Genomic DNA, 22,835 nt, shown 5'->3' with positions numbered 1-22,835 from the left:
TTTCAATATGTTTTAGGTGTGAAAATTCGTCTTTTGAAAGTATAAGGATATCGTCTATATAATGAAGAATAAAATCATCATATTTATCTAAAATATTATGAAGAGCACGAACTAAAGCACTACATGAACTTTGCAAACCATAAGGCACAACACAAAATCTGTACAGAACACCATCTATCATGAAAGCTGTATAATCTCTGGATTCATGGGCTAAAGGAATTAACAAAAAACTATGTCTCAAATCTACTTTGCTATAATATTTTGCCCCCGTTATTCTCCCGAAAATAGTTTCCGTTGTAGCAGGTGCTTCGTATTGCGGTATGGTGTGATTATTTAAATTTCTTGCATCTAGACAAAGTCTTAATTCTCCACTGCTCTTTTTGACTACAACAATTGGATTTATTATTCTTGAATTACATTTTTCTATTATTCCATTTTCTAACATCTTTTCTACTTCTCTATTTACCTCACTTCGGTATCTATATGGTATCGGATATGTTTTCGGTCTAAAATCTTGGATATTTCTAACTTCTATTTTCTGAACATAATCACTAGCAAATCTATTTTCCTCATTTATGAGTCCTTCATACTTTAATAATATTTTCTTCACTTCTCCTATCCACTCTTTCTTACATATTACTTCCTCCTCCATTATATCCATACTACTTTTACACATATCATCATCAACATCTTCATATAATACATTATTAATATCAATATAATCATTATTTATCAATTCATTGCCCTTTTCTGGACTTAATTCATTAAATATTTCATTATCCTCCATATACATTCTCCTCATATTCATCAATTCCTTGCCCTTTTCTGGACATAATTCTTCCTCAAATTTCACATACTCCTCCTCTACTTGTACCAAACCTTTCTCATAATTGATTACCATACCCATTTTGTCTAACATATCCGATCCAATCATAATATCATATTTCATCTTATCAATGACAATCAGTTGTAGAATATAATTTTTTTTAATTAATTTAATATGACCAACAATACTTTTATTAACATGTGTAATCGTTTTATTATTTGCACCTACTAAACTTAACTTAAGAATTTTAAAACATGAATCTTCTAAATTCAAATTTTTAATGACATCTTGACTAATTAAGGAAATCTCTGACCCTGTATCCAATAAAACTTTAAAATATTTACCACAAAATTGAACTTTAATAAAAATTAATCCCCTGAACTTTTTCGATACAACATTAGCTCCCATGTCCAAAAATTCCCTATGATGCTCGTACAGTTTGGTTGCTATATTGCCTAGCAGGTGCGATCTACAAAATTCTGTTCAAATGACTCCATTTGAACACCTGATGACGTTGATGGTTGATCAGAAATTTCACCATCCATGACTACATTATTTACATTAAATTGTGCCCTATTATCACTATTTCTACTATTTTGGTTGGAAGGCTGATTCGAACTCGAATTACCCATGTCTCGTCTTGGTGATCGTCTGCTATCACCATTATTATCATTATTATTGTAAAAATTATTATTACCATTAGAGTTATTTCTATCACCATTATTTCTATAATTATTATCTCTGTAATTATTATATCCCCTATTATTATTATTATTTTGGTTATAATTATTATAACCTCCACGTCCATTGTTATTTCTATTATTATTATAATTATAATTTGATCTATTATTTTGACTTCTGTTTTGATTGTTATAGTTATTGTTATTATTATTGTTATTTTTATTATTCCAAGTTTGATTATTGTTATTATTATTATCATATCTGTTGTCATTGTAATTATTACTATCAATAAAATTTTGAAAATTGCCATTATTATTATTTCTGCTTCTATAACTTTGAAAAGCTTTTTCCTTTTCAATAAGAAAATTGCAGAGCATGTTGAAGTCGGTAAAATGGAAATTTAGTCGGATATTCTCTATCTGACTTTCAAAATGGACTATTATGTGGTTCACCAGTTCCTTCTCTGTGAGTTTTCCATCCAGATACTGGGCAGCACTATATAATCTCATAGCATACAGATGCACGCTTGTTCTAGAGTTGGAGTTATATCTTCCTCCAAACAATTCTGCTCTCACAACTTGTTGTCTGGACTGTCCCCAGAAAAATTCCAAAAACTTCACTTTAAAACCATCAAAATCTTGGATCTCATTCTCCACATTCGTATACCAAATCAACGCTTCACCCTTCAGCTGATTTCTAATGACTTCACGAAATTCGTCGAAGTCATTGTATTGCAAATATTTGGTTGTGAGTATACGAATAAATGGTACTGGATGTTGAGATTTATAGTCCCCATTAAAATAAATTCTGTTCTCCGATGTTTCTATAGTATGGACTATTGTTCCTTTTGTTGTATTCCTAATCTTCTTCTCCATCTTTTCTATCTCTTGTTTAACTTCTTTTACTTCAAACTTTAATTTATTCTCCAATTGATCCTCCTTTTCCTTGGATGTTTTCTGATCTTTCTTGATTTGATTTATGTTTTCATCTACCATGATGAATCTTCTGTTTGTCCACTCTGCTTCCTTTTCTATATCTTCTTCTACTATATTTATTCTTTCTTTATGCTGTTGTATTTGTGTTTTTATCTCCTGATTTTCAACAGTTAATTTAGTTTCTAAATTTTCATGTTTATTCATGATCTCTCCGTACAACATTTTCACTTCTCCAATACTTTTGTTTATTCTCTGTTCCATTTGTTCTTCTATTCTTTTAATGTTCTCATCAAGTTTCTTTTCCAGCCTCTGACTATTTTCTTCTGCTTTTCTGTTATTTTCTTCTAACTTGTCTTCTACTTTTTGACTATTTTCTACTAATTTTTGTTCTACTTTTTGACTATTTTCTTCTAATTTCTGCTCTAATGATTTATTATTTTCTTCTGTTTTTCGACTATTTTCTTCTAATTTTTGTTCTATTGATTTACTATTTCCCTCTAATTTAGTTCCCATTTTCTTGTTGTTTTCATCTAAGTGAATTAATTTTCTTTCTATTTTATTATTATTTTCTTCTATCTTTGTCAATATTAATTCCATGAATCTTTCAAGCTCGGATTTTTCTTCTTTCTGTTCCTCTCCTTCCTGTGTCGTCTTAGAAACAGATCTACGTCCATCTGCCATTTTGTATAATATCTCAGACTCAAAATTTTAATATTGATTATTTAATATGTGACTATTTTGCCCTATATTTATCTTATCGTCCCACGTTGGTTGAGCCAATTATCATATATAAAAATATATGTTAATTTATTTTATTTATTTATTTATAATTTTATTATTAATTATTTTATTTTATTTAATTTAATTATATTTTTATTATAGAATTATTTTTATTTATTAATTTTAATTTAATTATAGAATTATTATAGAATTATGTTTATTTATTTTTATTTATTATATTTTTTTAAAATATACTGATTTGTATTTATTTTATATTAGTTTATTTTAATTTTAAAATATTGATTTAATAATTGATTTTAATATTGATTTTGCCCGGCGCCATCTATTAATCACTTACCTTACTAGCTCAGTTATAATGTAAATCCTGCATGAAATCTCCTATCTGTGGAGGTGTGAGAAAAAGATTTCTGAAATATCAACTAAACAAACGACACAAAAATAAAGCTATGAAATGGTGGATAAATAACAAAAGACTGTCGAATATTTTACACAAATTTGGAAATATATTGAAAAATAAAGGCTTTGTTATGCAACATCAAAAATACAAGGTAATTATACAATAATGTAGATCAGATCAATATGATATCAACTTGAAATATTTGCTGATCTATCTAACGCTAAATTATTTATTTTAGGTTATCTAGTCGAAAGTCTGAATAAAGAAATACGATGCAATGAATTTAACTATGAAAAAAATAAGAGTATTTGACAAAAAATTAAGTCGAAGATAACCCAAAATTATCTTGAATATTCAAAATTTGTTATACTAAAGCTAGAAAAAGAAAAACATTGACTTTCGATCATGATCAATTAAAAATAGAAACTGTTCAGTACAACTTTTCACGATGTAATATGAAGATAAACCAAACTGCTATGAAGTCTCTTCGGATCCAAGATGAAACCAACTCCTTCTCCTTCACTGGAACAATGTTCTAAATATGGTAGATACCCGCATCAGAATACTTTTTCACTTTTCTTATAAAGTTGAGGGTCATTTTTAAAAATTTTTTCTTCACCATGAAGATTATTTATACAGGTTAGTAGAATAAAACTCTTTTAATTTAAATTTTTACGATTTACCGCATTTTTCTCAAAAATTTGCGGAGCTACTTATAACAAGGTGTTGCCTGTTCAAAGGTCTGCAAAACTCTCTTCAAAATGGATTCTTTTTGGCTTGGCGTCCCTTCACAGCCAATGGACATTAATTATTAATAATAATCCTTGCTATGAAAATTTGAATTCACCAATCAGAAAATTCCTATAAATTTGACATTTCATCAAAATGATAATTTTGATGAAAATTTTGGAAATATGAACCCAAATTGTGATTCTATCCTAATCTTTGGGTATAATCTAATCTGGGATTTGAATAGATTAAACTTTCTAGTTCATTTTGATATAATGTCCTTCTTGCTAGGTGCCCTTATTAAAGTTCTATTAGGGTTCACTTCAACGTCCGACACTTCATTTTTAGTTTCTTTAACACTTACACTCACATATTAAAATTGAAATATTTACACAATTGCTACATACAAAGGATTGAAATAACTTTCAATTTACACAAAATAAATCAGCAATTGAATATGCATAAGCCATTTCCTCAAAATCTCATTCTTATACGTTAATTTGACCTAGAGTTTCGACACTTGTCAAAGCTATGATTCTATTGAACTATTTTCCACATTTTTTTTGTTAAAATTTATACTAATACTATTAATATTGAACTAACTATTGTTCTCAAATTTTAGATTGATGTCTATTTCAACATAATTTCACAAATCCATAGATGCAGCTAAGTGATGCAAGACGTATCACCTTAATGAAGTTCCTTTCGAAGTGACTTTTGGAAAAATGGAACCTTTTGATGATTCTTACGAACAAATAAGGCTATTGTATGATACAAATAGAAGTAATTCTCTGGTAAAACTCAAAATTCAAATTATTATATGTTCTAGTTACTAATTTCTAATTTATATGTCATTGAAAAATCATCTTTGATATAGGATTACCTATTTTAATTTCTTATGTAATTCTACCTTTATACACTTAAATAAAACCATCTCATAACTATTTAATTATTACTACGTGCTCTCATAACTTTAGTTCTTTTTATAATTCTCATTCTTCTCAACCTTCCAATCAACGATACCCCTCAAAAGTGGCAATAATAAAAAAAAATTATCCATATACTTTGGGCTTTACTAAAATTACTAAATTATCTATTATTTTAACTATTCTATGGTTTGAGTATCTTAAAAAATCATAATAGCTATTTAAAATCATGACAATATATATATATATATATATATATATATATATATATATATATATATATATATATATAGTGATTTTTTGAATAACGGCAATTCGGTCAGATGAAATAAAACTCTATTTGTTCTAGGTCTCAATATTTCGTCACTATTTGGTGACTTCTTCAGGAGAAAACTGTAAATTTATTAAGATTAGATATGGACAAAAGACAAAACATTTCATTACTTACAACTATAAGAGTGATAATTTAAATTCGTTTAACATATTATATTGAACATTGACTTGAGAAATGACTGATGTTATTTTGACATATATTTGGGAGTTATGGTAACTGCAATATATTTTATGTTAATAGAATGGTGTCTAATATTGAAACATTTTTTAGTGAATACGTCAAAGTAAACAAGAGAAAGTATTTGCGAAATTTTAAGGTGGAAAGGTAATAGTAGACAAATGAAAAAGGACTTAAAGTATTTTAAATTGACTATAAAATGTAATCGATGGTACGTAATGAGTTAGTGTAAGACTGGTATTCAGAACTTGAATAAGAAGTCACCAAATAGTGACGAAATATTGAGACCTAGAACAAATAGAGTTTTATTTCATCTGACCGAATTGCCGTTATTCAAAAAATCACTATTTAACACAGTACGGTCGAAAATATTTGTACAAATATATATATATATATATATATATATATATATATATATATATATATATATATATATATATATAACGTATAAACTCTCGTATATATATAACCACTCGTATAAACGCGTTCACAGTGTATATGGATTACGCATTATACGAAGCCCGACGATGTTGCCATGTTTTAATTTACGTTTAAATAATACGACTGTTCTACGAGATCCTTATATGTGTATATAAGTCGTCATATTGCCTGTTATAAGAAGCCCAATTCTATTCAGCAATCTATACGAAGCATTTTAGAAGAGTCAAGATAGAACGAAAAGATGCATTGTTTCGGAGCAATTCAAACAAGATTATCTTTTTCTAAAACTTTTTTTGTTAGTTTATATACATGTTAAAGTAAAAAAGTTCTACTCACAGATTTTGCCGCTAATTGATTATTATTTGTTTAAACAATAACAATAATTGTTTTGTACAGTGTGTCCAATTAACACGTTGTCGGACACTGCGTCAAATGTATAAGCAAGTGTTGTGACACTATATGTATTTTGCAAAGTAGAATAGGGAAAAATTCAACGTATATAGACGTTGTGTCACATTACATCAATGGAAATTAGACGACTATAGACGTTCTGTTCGTCAACGTGAAAAGTTGTGCATGGTCTAAATTAAAAATAGAACCATCAGTTCATTTTTTTTAAGCCGTATACGAGATATTATGTCAAAAAATATGAATTTTGCTCAAGAGTAAAGTAGCTTTATTATTCAAAATATTAAAAATTGTTGTAATGAAAAGTTGTTTGGAATTAAGAACTATATTCTAATGTTCCACTTCATCTTTCTAATTAAAAAAAAGTTGAATTTTTTTAATTATGGATATACAACATTATTTTCAGTTATTTCAATTATGATAACTATTTTATTATAGACCAGTAAGGATTTGTGAAAAAACGTCTATTTTTGGATGTGAAAGGTGGCATTCGAATTTTTGCAGATAAAGTAAGGTGATAACTTCGTTAATAATAATTTACTTATGCTCCTTCTCAAATATGGCCGGAACATTAATAAAAAAAATAAAATATTTAAAAATTCGAAAAACGTCGATTTTTTTCTGTTTCTTTGCTTATAACTTTAAAACGATTCGTTTTGAAACAAAGTCGTAGAGAAATAAAATAAAGATAATTGAATTTTGTATGATATCCGACTGGTCAAAAATGTCTTAACTTATTACCTTTTCTGCAATATAGCAATAAATACAAAATAAGGGGGCAAAATATGCCTGTTGTTATTCAATGTTTTTAACCACTTCGGTGGTACTTAGAACCTTAGTAATTCGCTTAGGAAATTCTTTGTAACATACTTAAACTGTGTACCAAATTTCATTAAAATCGACCTAATAGATTTTGCATAATAAATTTGCAATTTAAATGTTTTTAAAAAAGTTCAAATTTTTTAAAATCTTTCTGAACAAAAAGTAGACCATTTAGAAGTTATCTAATTTTTTTACATATAAAGAGGTGCTTTACCTATCTAATACACTTTACAGAATTAAAATCGGATTATTTAAGGGGCCTCAGCAATGTTTTAAACTTATAAATAATTTTTTGGCTTATAAACAAATAGCTTTGTTTAATAATAAAAAATTAATTTTTAGCAATGCAAATAATTAAAACCGGTATAATTTGATTTATACTTTCAAATTCTGTCAGCAGAATTGCTATTTTATTTTTTAATCAAAAGTTATTCGCGTTCAAAAATTGCACTTTTTCGATTTTTTGAAAGTTCCACTGCGTTTATCTCGAAAACTATGCATCCTACGAAAAAATTTGTAAGAACATTTTTTGCTTAGACTTACCCAAGAAATATAAAAAAGTGTTTTATTTTGCGAAAAATCGATGTTATGTAATTCCTCAAGTTGTTTGTTTATAACAATTTTATTGATATCCGGATCAACTGTTACCCAAAAAAAAATCGTGTTCCACGGGTCAAAAAATACATAAAAATCTTGGGTAAGTGCATCTAAATAAAGGAGCCCGCAGCACCCCCTCCTGGCCACAGGACTAATTTGTTTATAAGCCAAAAAATTGTTTATAACTTTAAAACATTGCTGAGGCTGCTTAAACAATCCGATTTTAATTATGTAAAGTGCATTAGATAGGTGGAGTGCTTCTTTATATGTAAAAAAATTGACAAATCTTTGTATACACTAGTTTTTGTTGTGCAAGATTTTAAAAAAGTTTAATTTTTTAAAAAAAGGTTAGATTGCAAAATTATTATTCAAAATCTAGTAAGTCAATTTTAATGAAATTTGGTGTACGGTTTTAGCACATTACAAAAATTTTCTAAGCGAATTAGGAAGGTTCCAAGTGTAACCTAAGTGATGGAAAATAATTGAATAATAACAGGCTTGTTTTGCCCCCTTATTTTATATTTATTGCTATTTTGCAGCAAGGGTGATTAATTAAGAGACTTTTAACCAATCGCATCTGATAGAAAATTTAATTACCTTTGTTTTATTCCTATACGACTTTGTTCCAGAATGAATCGTTTTAAAGTTATAAGCAAAAAAATTAGAAAAAAAAACGTAATTTTTTGAAATTTTTAAATATTTTATTTTTTTTATTAATGTTCCGGGCATATTTGAGACGGAGCATTAATCAATTATTAATAACGAAGTTATCACCTAACTTTATCCGCAAAAATCTGAATGCCACCTCTCACATCCATCTAAAAACAAATCCTTACTGGTCTATTATTAATTATACGAAAAAAAAGTTATCCTTTGTAAAAAGTTCTGCATGGCCAAAGACCTTAAATACAACCATCTTATATCAATTTTGATTAATTTTATACGAGGTATGTCAAAAAAGATAAATTTCGATCAAGAATAAAGTACCTTTATAGTTCAGAATATTTCAATGAGAAGGATGGAATATTGGAAGATGGTTTTTAGTGTTGTTCTGAAGCTATTTTCTTGTGGCATTTTTATAATTATTTTGATTCGGAAATAAGCCACAATTAAATTGAAAAAATAATTTTATTAACGTTTCGACGCCCAAATCGGATGTCATTGTCAAAATACAAAATATTACCGAGTAAATATTAGTAATATTTTATATTTTGACAACGACATCCGATTTGGGCGTCCAAACGCGAATAAAATTATTTTTTCAATTTAATTGTGGCTTATTTCCCCACCAAAGATAGATTCCCAACCTAGCGACCCGGCATTGGTCGCTAGGTAGATTGTTTCGCGAGTGGTCGCGCGTGAGATTTTCTCTCACATATCCAAATTTTACCTTTTTTTACAAAATAAAGTTTTTAAAACAGTTTTTAAACTTTTTTTCTTAACTAATAATAAGAAAAAAAAATGTAACATAATATAGATAATAATATAATAAAATAAAAAGAAATAATCGGAATTAAACCAATATTAATCAATCTCCGTATCTTGATAATTTACGACACAGCACACAAATATAACAAGAATGCTCTGGAAAAATTGATTGATGACAATTACAATTTTTTTTACATTATTTTAGGTTTTAAGTGCCAAAATAAAATTAATTTTTATGTACAGTTCGTAACGCGGGTGGTCGCTTGATGAGAGAATGTCTCACTTGAAGCGCGCTGACTCAACAATTGGGTGATATTAGGTCAACTGAGTCACTATCTAAGCGGACGATTCTATTAGATTGTCGAGGGAGGATAGTTAGGAGACTAGAAGGAACTACAGATCTTATAATTTCCCAGAAAAAAAATTCTGTGCAATTTTCTGAAACCGTGAGAGAAAATCTCATATAGCGACCACTGGCGGGTTAATTATGGTTTTTAGTTCTAAACAACTTTACATAAGCACAATTTTCAATATTGTGAAAAATAAGGGTATATTATTTAAGTACTCTTGGGAAAATTCATATTTTTTTTTATATATCTCGTATAAAATTGACAAAATTTGATATTAGACGGTTGTATTTTAGGTTTTAGACCCTGTAGAACATTTTATAAAGAATAACTGTTTTTTGTAAAATGAATAATAAAAGAGTTTTCCACCTACCTCTACCGAAAGTATACTTTTCCGGACCTGATTGTAGGGAGCAAAGTTGTACTTTTCCTCCCTAGGGAAGAAAAGTAAAAGTGACATCATGGTATTTCATTCATAAAAATATAACTTATTGACGCCCTGTACAATATCTATTTTCTATTACGTAAGTTTGTATACATTTTAACGTTTATTTATAAAACACTCTGTATTTCACAGAATGGTAAAAAACTGTAAATTGTTATTTTGATTTAACAATGTTTACATTTTTATTTTGACTTATATTTGACAGTTGACAGTTATATTGTACGCACTTATTAGTTTTAGTTCTAATAAATTTTGTTGGTTAGTTACACAAATAAATTAAGTAAAAATGAAAAAATGACTTGCTATTTGAGGAAGGTGGAAAAACCATATGTATAACATGGGAGTAAAGTGCCTTTTCCTCCCTTGAATGATTACTGCCCTCCGCTAAGCGTCGGGCAGTAAACTTCATTTTCGGGAGGAAAAGAAGCACTTTCCTCCCTTATTATACAAATATCTATATGTATTATAATTGAAATAAAAAACTAAAAGTAATGTTAATTAGAAAAATTTTCAAAATTTTTTTTTTCCATTAGAAGGATGAAATTGCATATCAGAATATAGTTCTTAATTCCAAACAATCATGTTAAATTATATAATTTAAAATAATTTTAAAAATATCGTTGAATTTTGTTTCTATTTTGTTTTTGATTATGCTGAATCCGAATATGGCATTACAATTTGAAAATGCTTATAAAGAAGCTCTTCTACACTATGTCTGCGTAGCAAGGAACCATATTTGAAACATTTTTATTACAAATTTTACGAAAAAAAGTTTATTATTCATAAATTGCTCTGCATAGTCTAAAATCTAAAACCCAATCATCAGATATCAAGTTTTATCAATTTTATACGAGGTATGTCAAAAATACGAATTTTGTTAAAGAGTAAAGTACCTTTATATTCCAGAATATCAAAATATGGGTATTATAAAAAGTTGTTGGGAATTAAAAACTATGTTTTATTATAATTACATCATTATAATTGAAAAAAAAAATTCAATGTTTTCTCAAATTACGGATACCCATCATCATTATTTTATTTCAATTATTTCAACTATTTTATTATTAATTTTACGAAAAAAAGTTATTCTTCATAAAATACTCTATTCTGGTCTAAAGTCCAAAAAACAACCATCAGATATCAAACAAATATGACTTTTGCTTAACAGTTCAGTATGGTTTGTTCAACAGTAAATGGTTGAGTTCAATTAGTGCGGTCGTAAATATTATTAAATTTATCTGACCTGGCCCATTGTTAAGACCCACCCGGAGCGATAAGCAACCGAGGTAGACAGAGTTGGTCTTTTGACAATTAACACTGACTAGACGGTAATCCCATAATAAAGCAAAGAAATTGTACCAGAAAACATATTTAAATTTTACCTGAAACCGGACCTTTTATACTATTATCGGTTATTCCAGGATGTTTATAGTGGTAACTAATTGAACTCGACCATTTACTGTTAAACATACCATACCTTTATAGTTCACAATATCTCATTTAGAAGAATGTAATTAAACAGTGAAACATATTTTGTAATTCCAACCAACTTTTTTTAATAACAATTTTCGATATTGTGAAATCTAAAGGTACTTTACTCTTGAGTGAAATTCATATTTCTTTACATACCTCGTATGTCAAAATGTAAAATCGTATGTAAAACCTCGTATGTAAAATTAATAAAATTTGATATTTGATGGTTGCATCTGAGATCATAATATACGATGCAGAGTATTTTATAAAGAATAACTTTTTTCGTAAAACTGGTAATAAAAAAGTTATTAATAGATTCGAAGTTACGCAGACATAATGTTTAAGAGCTAAAAATATTTTTTTGTTGAAAATTTATTATTGTTCAAGCTTATTATTAAATATATTTTAGGTAAGTTTTAGAGAAAACATTTTTGATCACTTTTTATAAACAATTTTTTAGTTGGTAATTTTCGGTTTTTGTATTAGGTACATTTTTGTTATCTTTCTTAATTTTTGTCAAAAAGGAATAGTTTCATTCATAGTTTCATAGTTTCATTTCTAAAATAAAATTATTGAGTAAATTTTAAAAATACATCAAATGCTTTAAAAAATCACCTATAAAATTGTAAAAAATCTTTTCAAACTTGAGTAATACCGTTTTAAAGTGCTGGTAATTCTGTAAACTACGTTTTTCCTTAAAACTTACGTAAAAGTTTTAAAAATTGCATTTTTGCGTCATATCATTTGAATTAAATTTTTGGCATTTTTTTGAATGAAACATTGGTTAGTAAGATGTTTGAAAGGTAAGTTGTGCAAATTTGAGAGCTTTATAAGAAAAATTTTATTAGTTACACATTTTTAAATAATGTTTAAACAAAATTCAGCCCACACCGTACTTATGCCCATACATTTTATTTCTTTTTATTATAACCATAAGATAGCTTAATTGTTCTTCTTTCCAATTAAGCTATTCTTTCTTGTTCCTTCTCTTAATTTCCTTCTTTCTTGTCCAATTTGTAAAATTTTATTTGATCCTTTAATTAGAGAAATACACTGAAATAACTCAGCCGTGCACTTCGCTAGTTTACAGTGCGCCAATGTTTGTGAGAAGGGTGACTTTAGCGTTATAAATAAAAAATTATAGAAGCTACAGATTTAATTTTATAAAAATGTTAATCTTATATTTAGGTTTTTTTCAATAGTCTGAATTTTTCAAGTCAAGTCAGTTTTTTTCTAAAATTTATATTTTCGGGGTTATTTAAAGAAACATCTAATTTCGCAGTTCATTTGTTTAATAAAAAATTAAGTGCCCACTTCTAGAGTAGAACTTTTTAATATGTTGTTTATTAAACATTTCTTAGGGCCATCGGTACATAATTCGCAAATATTTTAAGGCTATCCCCACTCTTTCTGTCTTTAAACCGCAAATTACGTGTAGTAAAATTGTCACTGGTATGGATATGTAAACTTTACTTGACAACTTCATCATTAACTGTAAAGATGGCTTTTGAATGTTCTTGGATAACTTTTACTAGTATAATTAATTGCCTTAATTGTTAATTCAGTTAATTAATATGATTATTTCATATTTCCGACCAATAGAAAGCTACAGAAATACAAATTAAATTGATCATTTTTGATAATATCCCATCGTCAAGTATATTACGTCAGTTGCCCTTCGTTGCTGTGAAAAAATACATTCAGTGACATTAATGACAATTACTGTTTTAAAACTTATAAAAGTGATGACTTTCAATCGTCAAATATTTATAACAACTGTGTGTTTAATTGTACTAATTTGTACTTACATAAATAAATTACAATAAAATTTTGGTTTTAAACAGTTTTATTCATGAAATAATCGCAGCAAATTGCAGCTCGATCTCTGAAATTATTATCGAATTGTTTCCCTCGTGCCACTTGACGTAATTTCACTCACTCCCTTCGGGTCGTGAAATTAATACTGTCAAAGTGTCACTCGGGAAAAATTCGATAATTTCAGAGCTCTTGTGCAATTACTACTGATAATTTTTTCACTACCTATGTATTCAGTAATAATTTATCTACTGTACAACAAAAGCTAATAATCAATCGAGAAAAGAGGAAAAGTGATAAAGTGATTTTTTAATAATATATTGTTACTATGAAACGCTTACAATTTTGAACATCTGTAACAACACAATACTTGGATCACTGAATATATCCTGGTGTATTCTCTGCTTTGGATCTTCCATAAATAATAAACAATAAATAACTTTTTATTAAGTTCACGTCTTAAATCAAGTATTTATTAAACACATTATCAATATTATTTAATCAACAACTGAAAATATTCCCAATGCCAGGTCAAATATTTAAAATTGTCACTGTCTGACTGACAATATGCTGGCAATATTCTATTTACTACTGACAAAGATTTGGAAAATATTACCACGGACATTGTGTTCATTTTTTTTTCAAATCCTGAAAAAAAAAACAATAAATATTTTTGAAAAATTTAAACGCAAAATGAAAGACCAAATTATTACCGAGGGCCGAAAGTCTCTTACAATAAATAAAAAGTTTATTTTGAATGAGATATTTTGAAATTAAAAGTCACACTAAATTTTCTTTTAGTTTTTAGCCCTGTAACTTATTAAAATAAACATTATAGAAGTTCTCAGGGACTTTCGGCCCTCGCTAATAACGTAATCTCTTATTCTGAGTTTAAAATTTTCAAAAATAATTATTAGTTTTCTCAGAATTCGAAAAAAAAAAATGAATTCCATTTGAGTAGCATTTCAGCCGAAACTACGTGCCCATTCCCTTAATGAAATTAAAAAACATCTATATTGTTTGATTTTTTCCGAAGGGAAAATCTATATGCATTATTGTATTAAATATTTTGTATTTGTATTAAATGAGGCGCACAGAGCAACAGTGGCACAGTCCACAAATTGAGCATTTTTAGATTAATACATCAATAAAAGCAGAAAAATTGGATATATGGTTCAACAGTGGTCTACACAATCTAGCTCTATATTTGGCAATATGGCACTACATAATGTATTGTTGCCTTGACAAATACTAAAAATACGAATGAAACAGTGGCCTAACCCTCAATTGTGTGGCTCAGACCCATCAAACAAGTGTTCATCGTATCAGAATGAGAATAATACGCATAATTCATAAGAATGACTATTTTTAATTTTATAAAGTAATATTTAATAATAATAACTTTAACTCCGTCCTTGACTGAGTGGTAAGAGCGCCTACCTTTGGATCGAAAAATCCGAATGGTTGTGAGTTCGAATCTCACCAGAGTCAGAAATGTTTCATTTATTATAAATTAATAAATGAAAATAGTTTCTGTCCTTGTGGGATCGGTACTCACCGGAGGAACCGCAGACGTTCGGATACAGTTAGCGTCTCTTTGCAAAGACAATGACGTCAACTTTGCAAAGTAACAAGACACTTACTCAACACACACACACACTACACATTACACTAGGTACCTAACTGTTAAAAATTACCGTACCTACCATGCCAATGGCCATTAGTTGTCGAGGCATTAACCTTTTTTAAATAAAAAAAAAACAATAATTTAATTTGTCATATTAATTTCCTATTTGGTAGCAAATTATGTGGCTTATTACAAACTAAAATAGTAAATTAGTAATACAAAGTATTAATTTGTATTAATTGTATCAATTAAAATAAATAATTCTTTTGCGATTCAATTTTTGAATCTTTTTTCTGTCGGTATCTTACTGTGTACAGGTAATGCTAAGAATTACCATAATCTGTTCTCGGGAGTCTTAGTACACAAGATTAATGACGATGAACGACCCAAAAATACAAAAAATGTGCATTGCCAGGTAATAATAAAAATGTTTACAAGCTAATAGTACTTTGAGGAATATGCAAAAACGTTGCCAAACTTCAGGGCTTCTTATAATCGGTAGCTCAATGTGGGCTTCCTAACGCTGCTGAACTTCTACAGAGTATATACTTCTTTTCGCAGCGCAAACTGGTGGTAGATACCATGAACTACGAGTGTATGTTTTGATAATAATTCCAGGCATAAGCAGCCCGGGCTTCGTATTGTTAATCATGATTTCAGAGCTACCTATGGTACATTTCTAAAATTTGTCCGAATATATATGAAGCCCAAGAGTATTCACATGTTCTGAGCTTGGTTAAAATATCGAGAGATGGTGTAAAGTACGTTTTTTGGGGAAATAACATTAAAGAATTACGAAGCCCGAATCCGGGCTTCGTAAGGAGGTGTCGGGCTTCGTATGACCGGTGCGATATAGCGTTTTTGGCTTCCTAAAGTCGGAATCCATATATATATATATATATATATATATATATATATATATATATATATATATATATATATATATATATATCCTCTAAGGTAACAGCTGATCTGGTAGGCAAGAAGGGGTTGAAGTTATTGGGTATGCAGCTGATTGAAAGCCAAGTGATACTCTGTTCAACAAATCATTATATTTCGACAATTTTCATTGTCATCATCAGATGAGAGCTACAAATATTTAAACATGGTACATTTTTTTATAATACAATTTCTTTGTTAATTATGTCTTACTTGATTGAGGTTAGTGGCAATGATCTTCAACATCAAGTACTTTGTAGTATGAGACCGTGTGGGTTACAGCTTTAGTTGATACTATATCCATTGAATTATTATAAATATTGTATACTTTACTATCACAAGTACCAGAATATCAAATATCGAATGTTGCTATTTTATGTGAGAAAATAATTAGTTCCATGTCACTAATGTCACAGAGGCTTATTTAATTGAAGTTTACTATACCGGTTGTCTCTTAGTTTTGTAATTTATTATTATATTTTATGTTATGTTAGTTATTTATTTAGGATGTGTGTTGATTTATGCTGTTTTTCCAGATTTAGTAAATAAGCGTAAATCTCACTCAGATGCTCGACATCTGATTTCTTATTTATCAAGTAATCAGTTTGGGTGATAAATGCAATCTCAAGGAAGAGTCTTTTGTTGAGGTTATTTTCCATTGCAAGGATCTTTGTTTCATTATAGTTGATTATATGTTGTTCGTCATGTACGTGTTTTGCAAGGGAGCATCTATCAGGGTATAGTCTACTGTCACTTTTATGTGATGCAATACGGCCTTTAAGATGTCTATTTGTCTGTCCAATGTATTGTTTGTTGCAACTTGCACAAGGAATACAATAGACGATATTCGATAACTGGTCTGTAGGTGTTTTGTCTTTGATCTTAGTGAAAATGGAACCGATTGTTAGAACTGTGTAATTGGCTATTTTTATATTCTCGTCGACTGATTTAAAAATTCGTGTAGTTTCGGTGTTAGGTCTTGTACGAACGGTAATTTAAAGTATTTACGTGGGGTTAATATAGCGTCGGTTGTGTCTATTGTGGGATTAATGTTTTGTGGTATGTGAACAGGGTTGGTTTGTGTCCCGGGTAATGTATCATTAGTTTTTGTTAAATAGTAGTTTAGTAAGTAGTGTGTTTGGGTATGAGTTGTCTAGGAAGAGCTGACGAATGAGTTTTAAGATTTTATTATGGAACGACTGATCTGAAATTTGTAAGATTCTATTTTTCATTTGTTTTATAAGATTGATTTTTGTATTGTGCTTATGATATGACCAGTAGTTAATATATCTTCCGGAGCTAATGGGTTTCCTGTACCAATCTGTTATTATTACGTTGTTATTGCTGCGTATTAGTTTGGTGTCGAGGAATGGGACTGGTTGGTGTTTGTCTTCTGTTTCCACTGTAAATTGGATATGTGGGTCGAAATCGTTAAAGATGTATAAAAGTTCATTTATCATATCTTTTGGTAGGGCTAAGATTATATCGTCGACATATTTCTTTAGGAAGGTTATTCTGAATGGAAGAACAGAGTTCTATTCTGGCCTCATATGTTATGGACGACCTTTTAGATACAGTCATACCTGTTCTTCCATTCAGAAAAACCTTCCTAAAGAAATATGTCGACGATATAATCTTAGCCCTACCAAAAGCTATGATAAATGAACTTTTATACATCTTTAACGATTTCGACCCACATATCCAATTTACAGTGGAAACAGAAGACAAACACCAATCAGTCCCATTCCTCGACACCAAACTAATACGCAGCAATAACAACGTAATAATAACAGATTGGTACAGAAAACCCATTAGCTCAGGAAGATATATTAACTACTGGTCATATCATAAGTACAATACAAAAATTAATCTTATAAAACAAATGAAAAATAGAATCTTACAAATTTCAGATCAGTCGTTCCATAATAAAAACTTAAAACTCATTCGTCAGCTCTTCCTAGACAACTCATACCCAAACACACTACTTACTAAACTACTATTTAACACAACTAATGATACATTACCCGGGACACAAACCAACCCTGTTCACATACCACAAAAGATTAATCCCACAATAGACACAACCAACGCTATATTAACCCCACGTAAATACTTTAAATTACCGTTCATACAAGACCTAACACCGAAACTTACACGAATTTTTAAATCAGTCGACGAGAATATAAAAATAGCCAATTACACAGTTCTAACAGTCGGTTCCATTTTCACTAAGATCAAAGACAAAACACCTACAGACCAGTTATCGAATATCGTCTATTGTATTCCTTGTGCAAGTTGCAACAAACAATACATTGGACAGACAAATAGACATCTTAAAGGCCGTATTGCATCACATAAAAGTGACAGTAGACTATACCCTGATAGATGCTCCCTTGCAAAACACGTACATGACGAACAACATATAATCAACTATAATGAAACAAAGATCCTTGCAATGGAAAATAACCTCAACAAAAGACTCTACCTTGAGATGGCATTTATCACCCAAACTGATTACTTGATAAATAAGAAATCAGATGTCGAGCATCTGAGTGAGATTTACGCTTATTTACTAAATCTGGAAAAACAGCATAAATCAACACACATCCTAAATAAATAACTAACATAACATAAAATATAATAATAAATTACAAAAGTAAGAGACAACCGGTATAGTAAACTTCAATTAAATAAGCCTCTGTGACATTAGTGACATGGAACTAATTATTTTCTCACATAAAATAGCAACATTTGATATTTAACCTTAATGACAGTCGATCAACAAATGATTTGTTGAACAGAGTATCACTTGGCTTTCAATCAGCTGCATACCCAATAACTTCAACCCCTTCTTATATATATGTAAAGAGGAATCCCGACATACAATATCTGCTGTCGAGATTCTCTTTAATTTAAGTTTGAAGCAAGTAGCTGAGACACTAGCCAAGTAGCAAGATAAAGTGAAGTGACAGTGGCAAAATGTCATGAATAAACTTTCTTAAAATTACTTAATGTCATAAATGATTAAGAATTTTTGAACGTAGAATAATTAGCTTAAATTGTTGTTTCTTTGTATTTTCAGGTAGTATAATTTTAAGTTTGTAAATATTGTAAAATTAATAAACTTTGTATTTTCAGAGCAACATCAATTTAGTTTAAAAAAAGTCAAAAGTCCCAAGTCCCAGTCTATAGTGGTGTAAAAAGTAACATATTACAAAACAACAATTTTGCTTAAGTACACTCAAAAATGGAAAAGTTAAGGTTTGACTTTAAAATGGTAGGAACACAAGACGGAAAAACAAATATGATGTGTATAACTTCAATTGGCACACCAGATGGAAAAACCTTTTTATTACCAGATGAGTTTCAGCCAGCGAATTTGCACAAAGAAGTGTGCAAAACACAGGTATATGCAAGAATAAAAAACTCTATCAAGAAAAGAAATAAATCTAGAAAAGTGTGGATAACCTTAACAGAAGAATTATCAAAAATTTATCTAGATGAAGATGAAAATTTATATTTTGAGAATCAATATTTAGAAGAACTGACAGAGAGTGATAGTGAACCCACATCAGATGTTCAAGTTGACACAATACAAAAACTATTGGAAAAACTGATTGAAAATAAAGAACAAACATCTGAAATTCAGAATTTAAGCAAGATAGTGTCATCAAGTCGCGTATATCTCCGCGTTTGATTTTTCCTAGCCTCCGCCCACCAGCCAGGAAGCTTCCTGATTGGTCGGTTTTTGCTTTGCTAATTTTATTGCGTCTTATTTTAATACTTCGGAGGGTATAAATTAAAGTGAATTTTCTAATTCTCTCTCTTACTTCGCCTAACCTTCGTCGTAACGAGCGCTCCTACGAGCTGGGGCTTCGGCCTCCACATCGGCCTTTGGCCGTTTCACAGGCGAAATGCCTCGTGTTTGAGATCCTGTGCTGCTGTTTTTCATCCATTCAACTGTGCTGTTTAATTATTCAACCACCTAGAGCCCTCTTGCCTTTCAGGGTGCTAGATTGAAGCAAAACGCTATAAAAGATACGCCTAGAAAGGCATCCTACGAGAGGAAACACTAACCTCTCACCTAGGACACAGCACAACCTTTCCTACGACTACAGGAATGGAGAGCATCTTGGAGGTAGGCTTCTCTACAATTACAAGCCATATTTTTACACCCCCAGATGACATGGCGCCCATAACGTGGTTTGGTTGAACCCACGACCTAGAGATGCCGGTTTCTGGTTCCCGCTGGTGAAAACGCTGTTTCCTGACGATCCGAAGCCAAGTAGAACCCTGAAAGCATGAAATGCCGGACAGACGACCCCTTGGAGAAGCGTATGGGCCTACGAGGGAGATTTCGCGCCTAGTTGAGCGTAAGGGCCGCAGGCACCGGTAGCTGATGGATGGTGGAAGATTCCAGGGACTGCGATCGGAAATCACATGGTGCAAACCAGGACCACTTCTTCAACCAATACGTGAGTTTTATTCTAACTTTTTAGTGTTGTGTTCTAAAATCTGATCAATTTGTAACTTTTTTATACTATTTTTTCAATATTTTTACGTAAGGAAATTAATTTTGTGGTATTAATTAACTTCAAATGTTTAAATTATCATCACAACAGTAGTATCTTTTGTTTTGCATATTTGGTCTAGTATAGGGGTTGAATTTTAAATTTGGTATTACTACGTATCATTTTTAATATTTTTCTGCGTATCTAACTACGCAGCATTTTGAGTATCACGTGTTGCATCATATTGCGTCATATTTTTTGTTAAATACTTTTATTGTCTATCATTTATATTTATACAACGAATATTATATTCTACGACATTTCCACTAATTTTGGTATATATTTTTTTGACTTACATTAATTTTCGATAATTTTTTAATTATTTTTTATGTTTGTACGCATTTAAATAATATTTTGCGAATTGATAACGCCGTTTTGACACTAAATCTAAACGTTTTTAATAATTTTGTGCTAATTTTCACATTTTTTACAACTTCAAATTCGTAAATGTACTAACTTTTCAAATCTATATATATACAGTGGAACCCCGATAAGTCGGCCCCCGATAACCCGGAAGTCCGGCTAACCCGGACCGATTTTCATCAGACAAAAATTTAACAAATAAACAATTTAACAATTTTATCAAATAAAAATGTATGTAGGCCAAATAATATTTCAGAGATAATGTGTATTTGTGTATGTAATTTGAACACACAAGTACAATAGTAAAAATGATTCATGCACACGGCGGCAGCCAGAGCGACCGTCTCAGCTTATCGGAAAGAACAGACACCTGTCTGTATTCCTTTTTCTTTATTTATGTCAAACTGTCTTAGCATTGTTTAAAAAAGACGTGACTATTTAAAAATTCTTGTATTGTGTGTAGTACAGCCTATTAATCACTTCCGTTCTGTAATGTAATCGTGCTTCAGATTGTGTTTGCTTTGTCTACGTAATGGTAACAAAACGTAAAAATGTTGCAGTGACAATGGAAAATAAACTAGAAACATTAGGTAGGATTGATAAAGACGAATCTTTAAAATAAATTTATTGCAGCATCATAATATGATATTATGCTACCATAGGTCTGGATCCCGCGTATGAAAAAAAAGTTGATTAATAGCAAGCTAAAAATTTATTAATAGCTTAAGGGTGTCTAGTCGGATAAACTTTGATATATGAGAACACTGGAACATGCAGTTTTAATTGTGGAACAGGTCAAAAATTTGGAACGGTCAGAACACGAAAATGGCACATTTGTTTTTTCCGACAGAACAGACATAAACTCTCCGAACAGAGATTAAACTCTCATGCAAAAATCAGACTGCTATTTATCACCTGTCATAATTCCTGTCATTTGACATATTCTACATGTTCCACTCATTAAAACGCCAATTTGGTGATAAATAGCAGTCTGATTTTTGCATGAGAGTTTAATCTCTGTTCGGAGAGTTTAAGTCTGTTCTGTCGGAAAAAAATACATGTGCCGTTTTCGTGGTCTGACCGTTCCAAATTTTTAACCTGTTCCACAGTTAAAACTTCCCCTGTTCCAGTGTTCCCATATATTAATGTTTGTCCGACTAGACACCCTTAAGCTAATAACAAATTTTCAGCTTGCTATTTATCAATTTTTTTTTGTACGCAGGATCCAGACCTACCATATTATGGTGTCGGTACATCTCTACAGTATGACTGAGTTTTTTACCAAGAAATGAACAAAACTCTACACTCTATACAACTATACGTAATTTAGATGTGTACTGTGCATATGTGTTTCATGTTTTTGTAATTGTAATGGAGGTTATTTATTAATTTTTACTATATTCTCCGGCTAACCCGGATTTTCGATAACCCGGATCGGCCGCGGTCCCGATTAATCCGAGTTATCGAGGTTCCACTGTATTAACTTTTTTTTTGTTTTGTATATATACGTCAGTGTTTGGTCGTTTTGCTTGTTTCTGGCTCTTGTGTGCTTCCTGTCGCGGTAGACTGCATTTGTTCCAGGTTTCTGCAGGACCTGGACAAATTTTGGGTCTCCGATGATAGGTTTGCACACATAGAAGGGGGAAACATGCATGGAGTCCATCTTTTTGTTAGTGGAATCAGCCAGTACTTTTCTAAGATTTCTGCGTAGTTGCACCGATGTCAGATGGTGCTCGATCTGCGTAGAAATCTTCGAAGTAGGGGGGGGGTAACACCGGGTGTTGATTGCAGCAATCAACACAGGGCGTGCCTT

General features: G+C 30.2%; 1 protein-coding gene across 1 annotated transcript; it reads left to right on the top strand.

Annotated features, from left to right (window-relative positions):
- The first annotated feature begins 17,607 nt into the window (after window positions 1-17,607).
- On the top strand, window positions 17,608-18,708 carry LOC126890234 (uncharacterized). The gene has a single exon (XM_050659088.1). It carries the CDS (start codon window positions 17,608-17,610, stop codon window positions 18,706-18,708), a length of 1,101 nt encoding a protein of 366 aa, XP_050515045.1.
- Window positions 18,709-22,835: the final 4,127 nt, after the last annotated feature.

The sequence above is a fragment of the Diabrotica virgifera genome, chromosome 8, assembly GCF_917563875.1.
Source record: "Diabrotica virgifera virgifera chromosome 8, PGI_DIABVI_V3a".
NCBI classification, from domain to species: domain Eukaryota; kingdom Metazoa; phylum Arthropoda; class Insecta; order Coleoptera; family Chrysomelidae; genus Diabrotica; species Diabrotica virgifera.
This window is presented reverse-complemented; position numbering and strand designations above follow the sequence as displayed.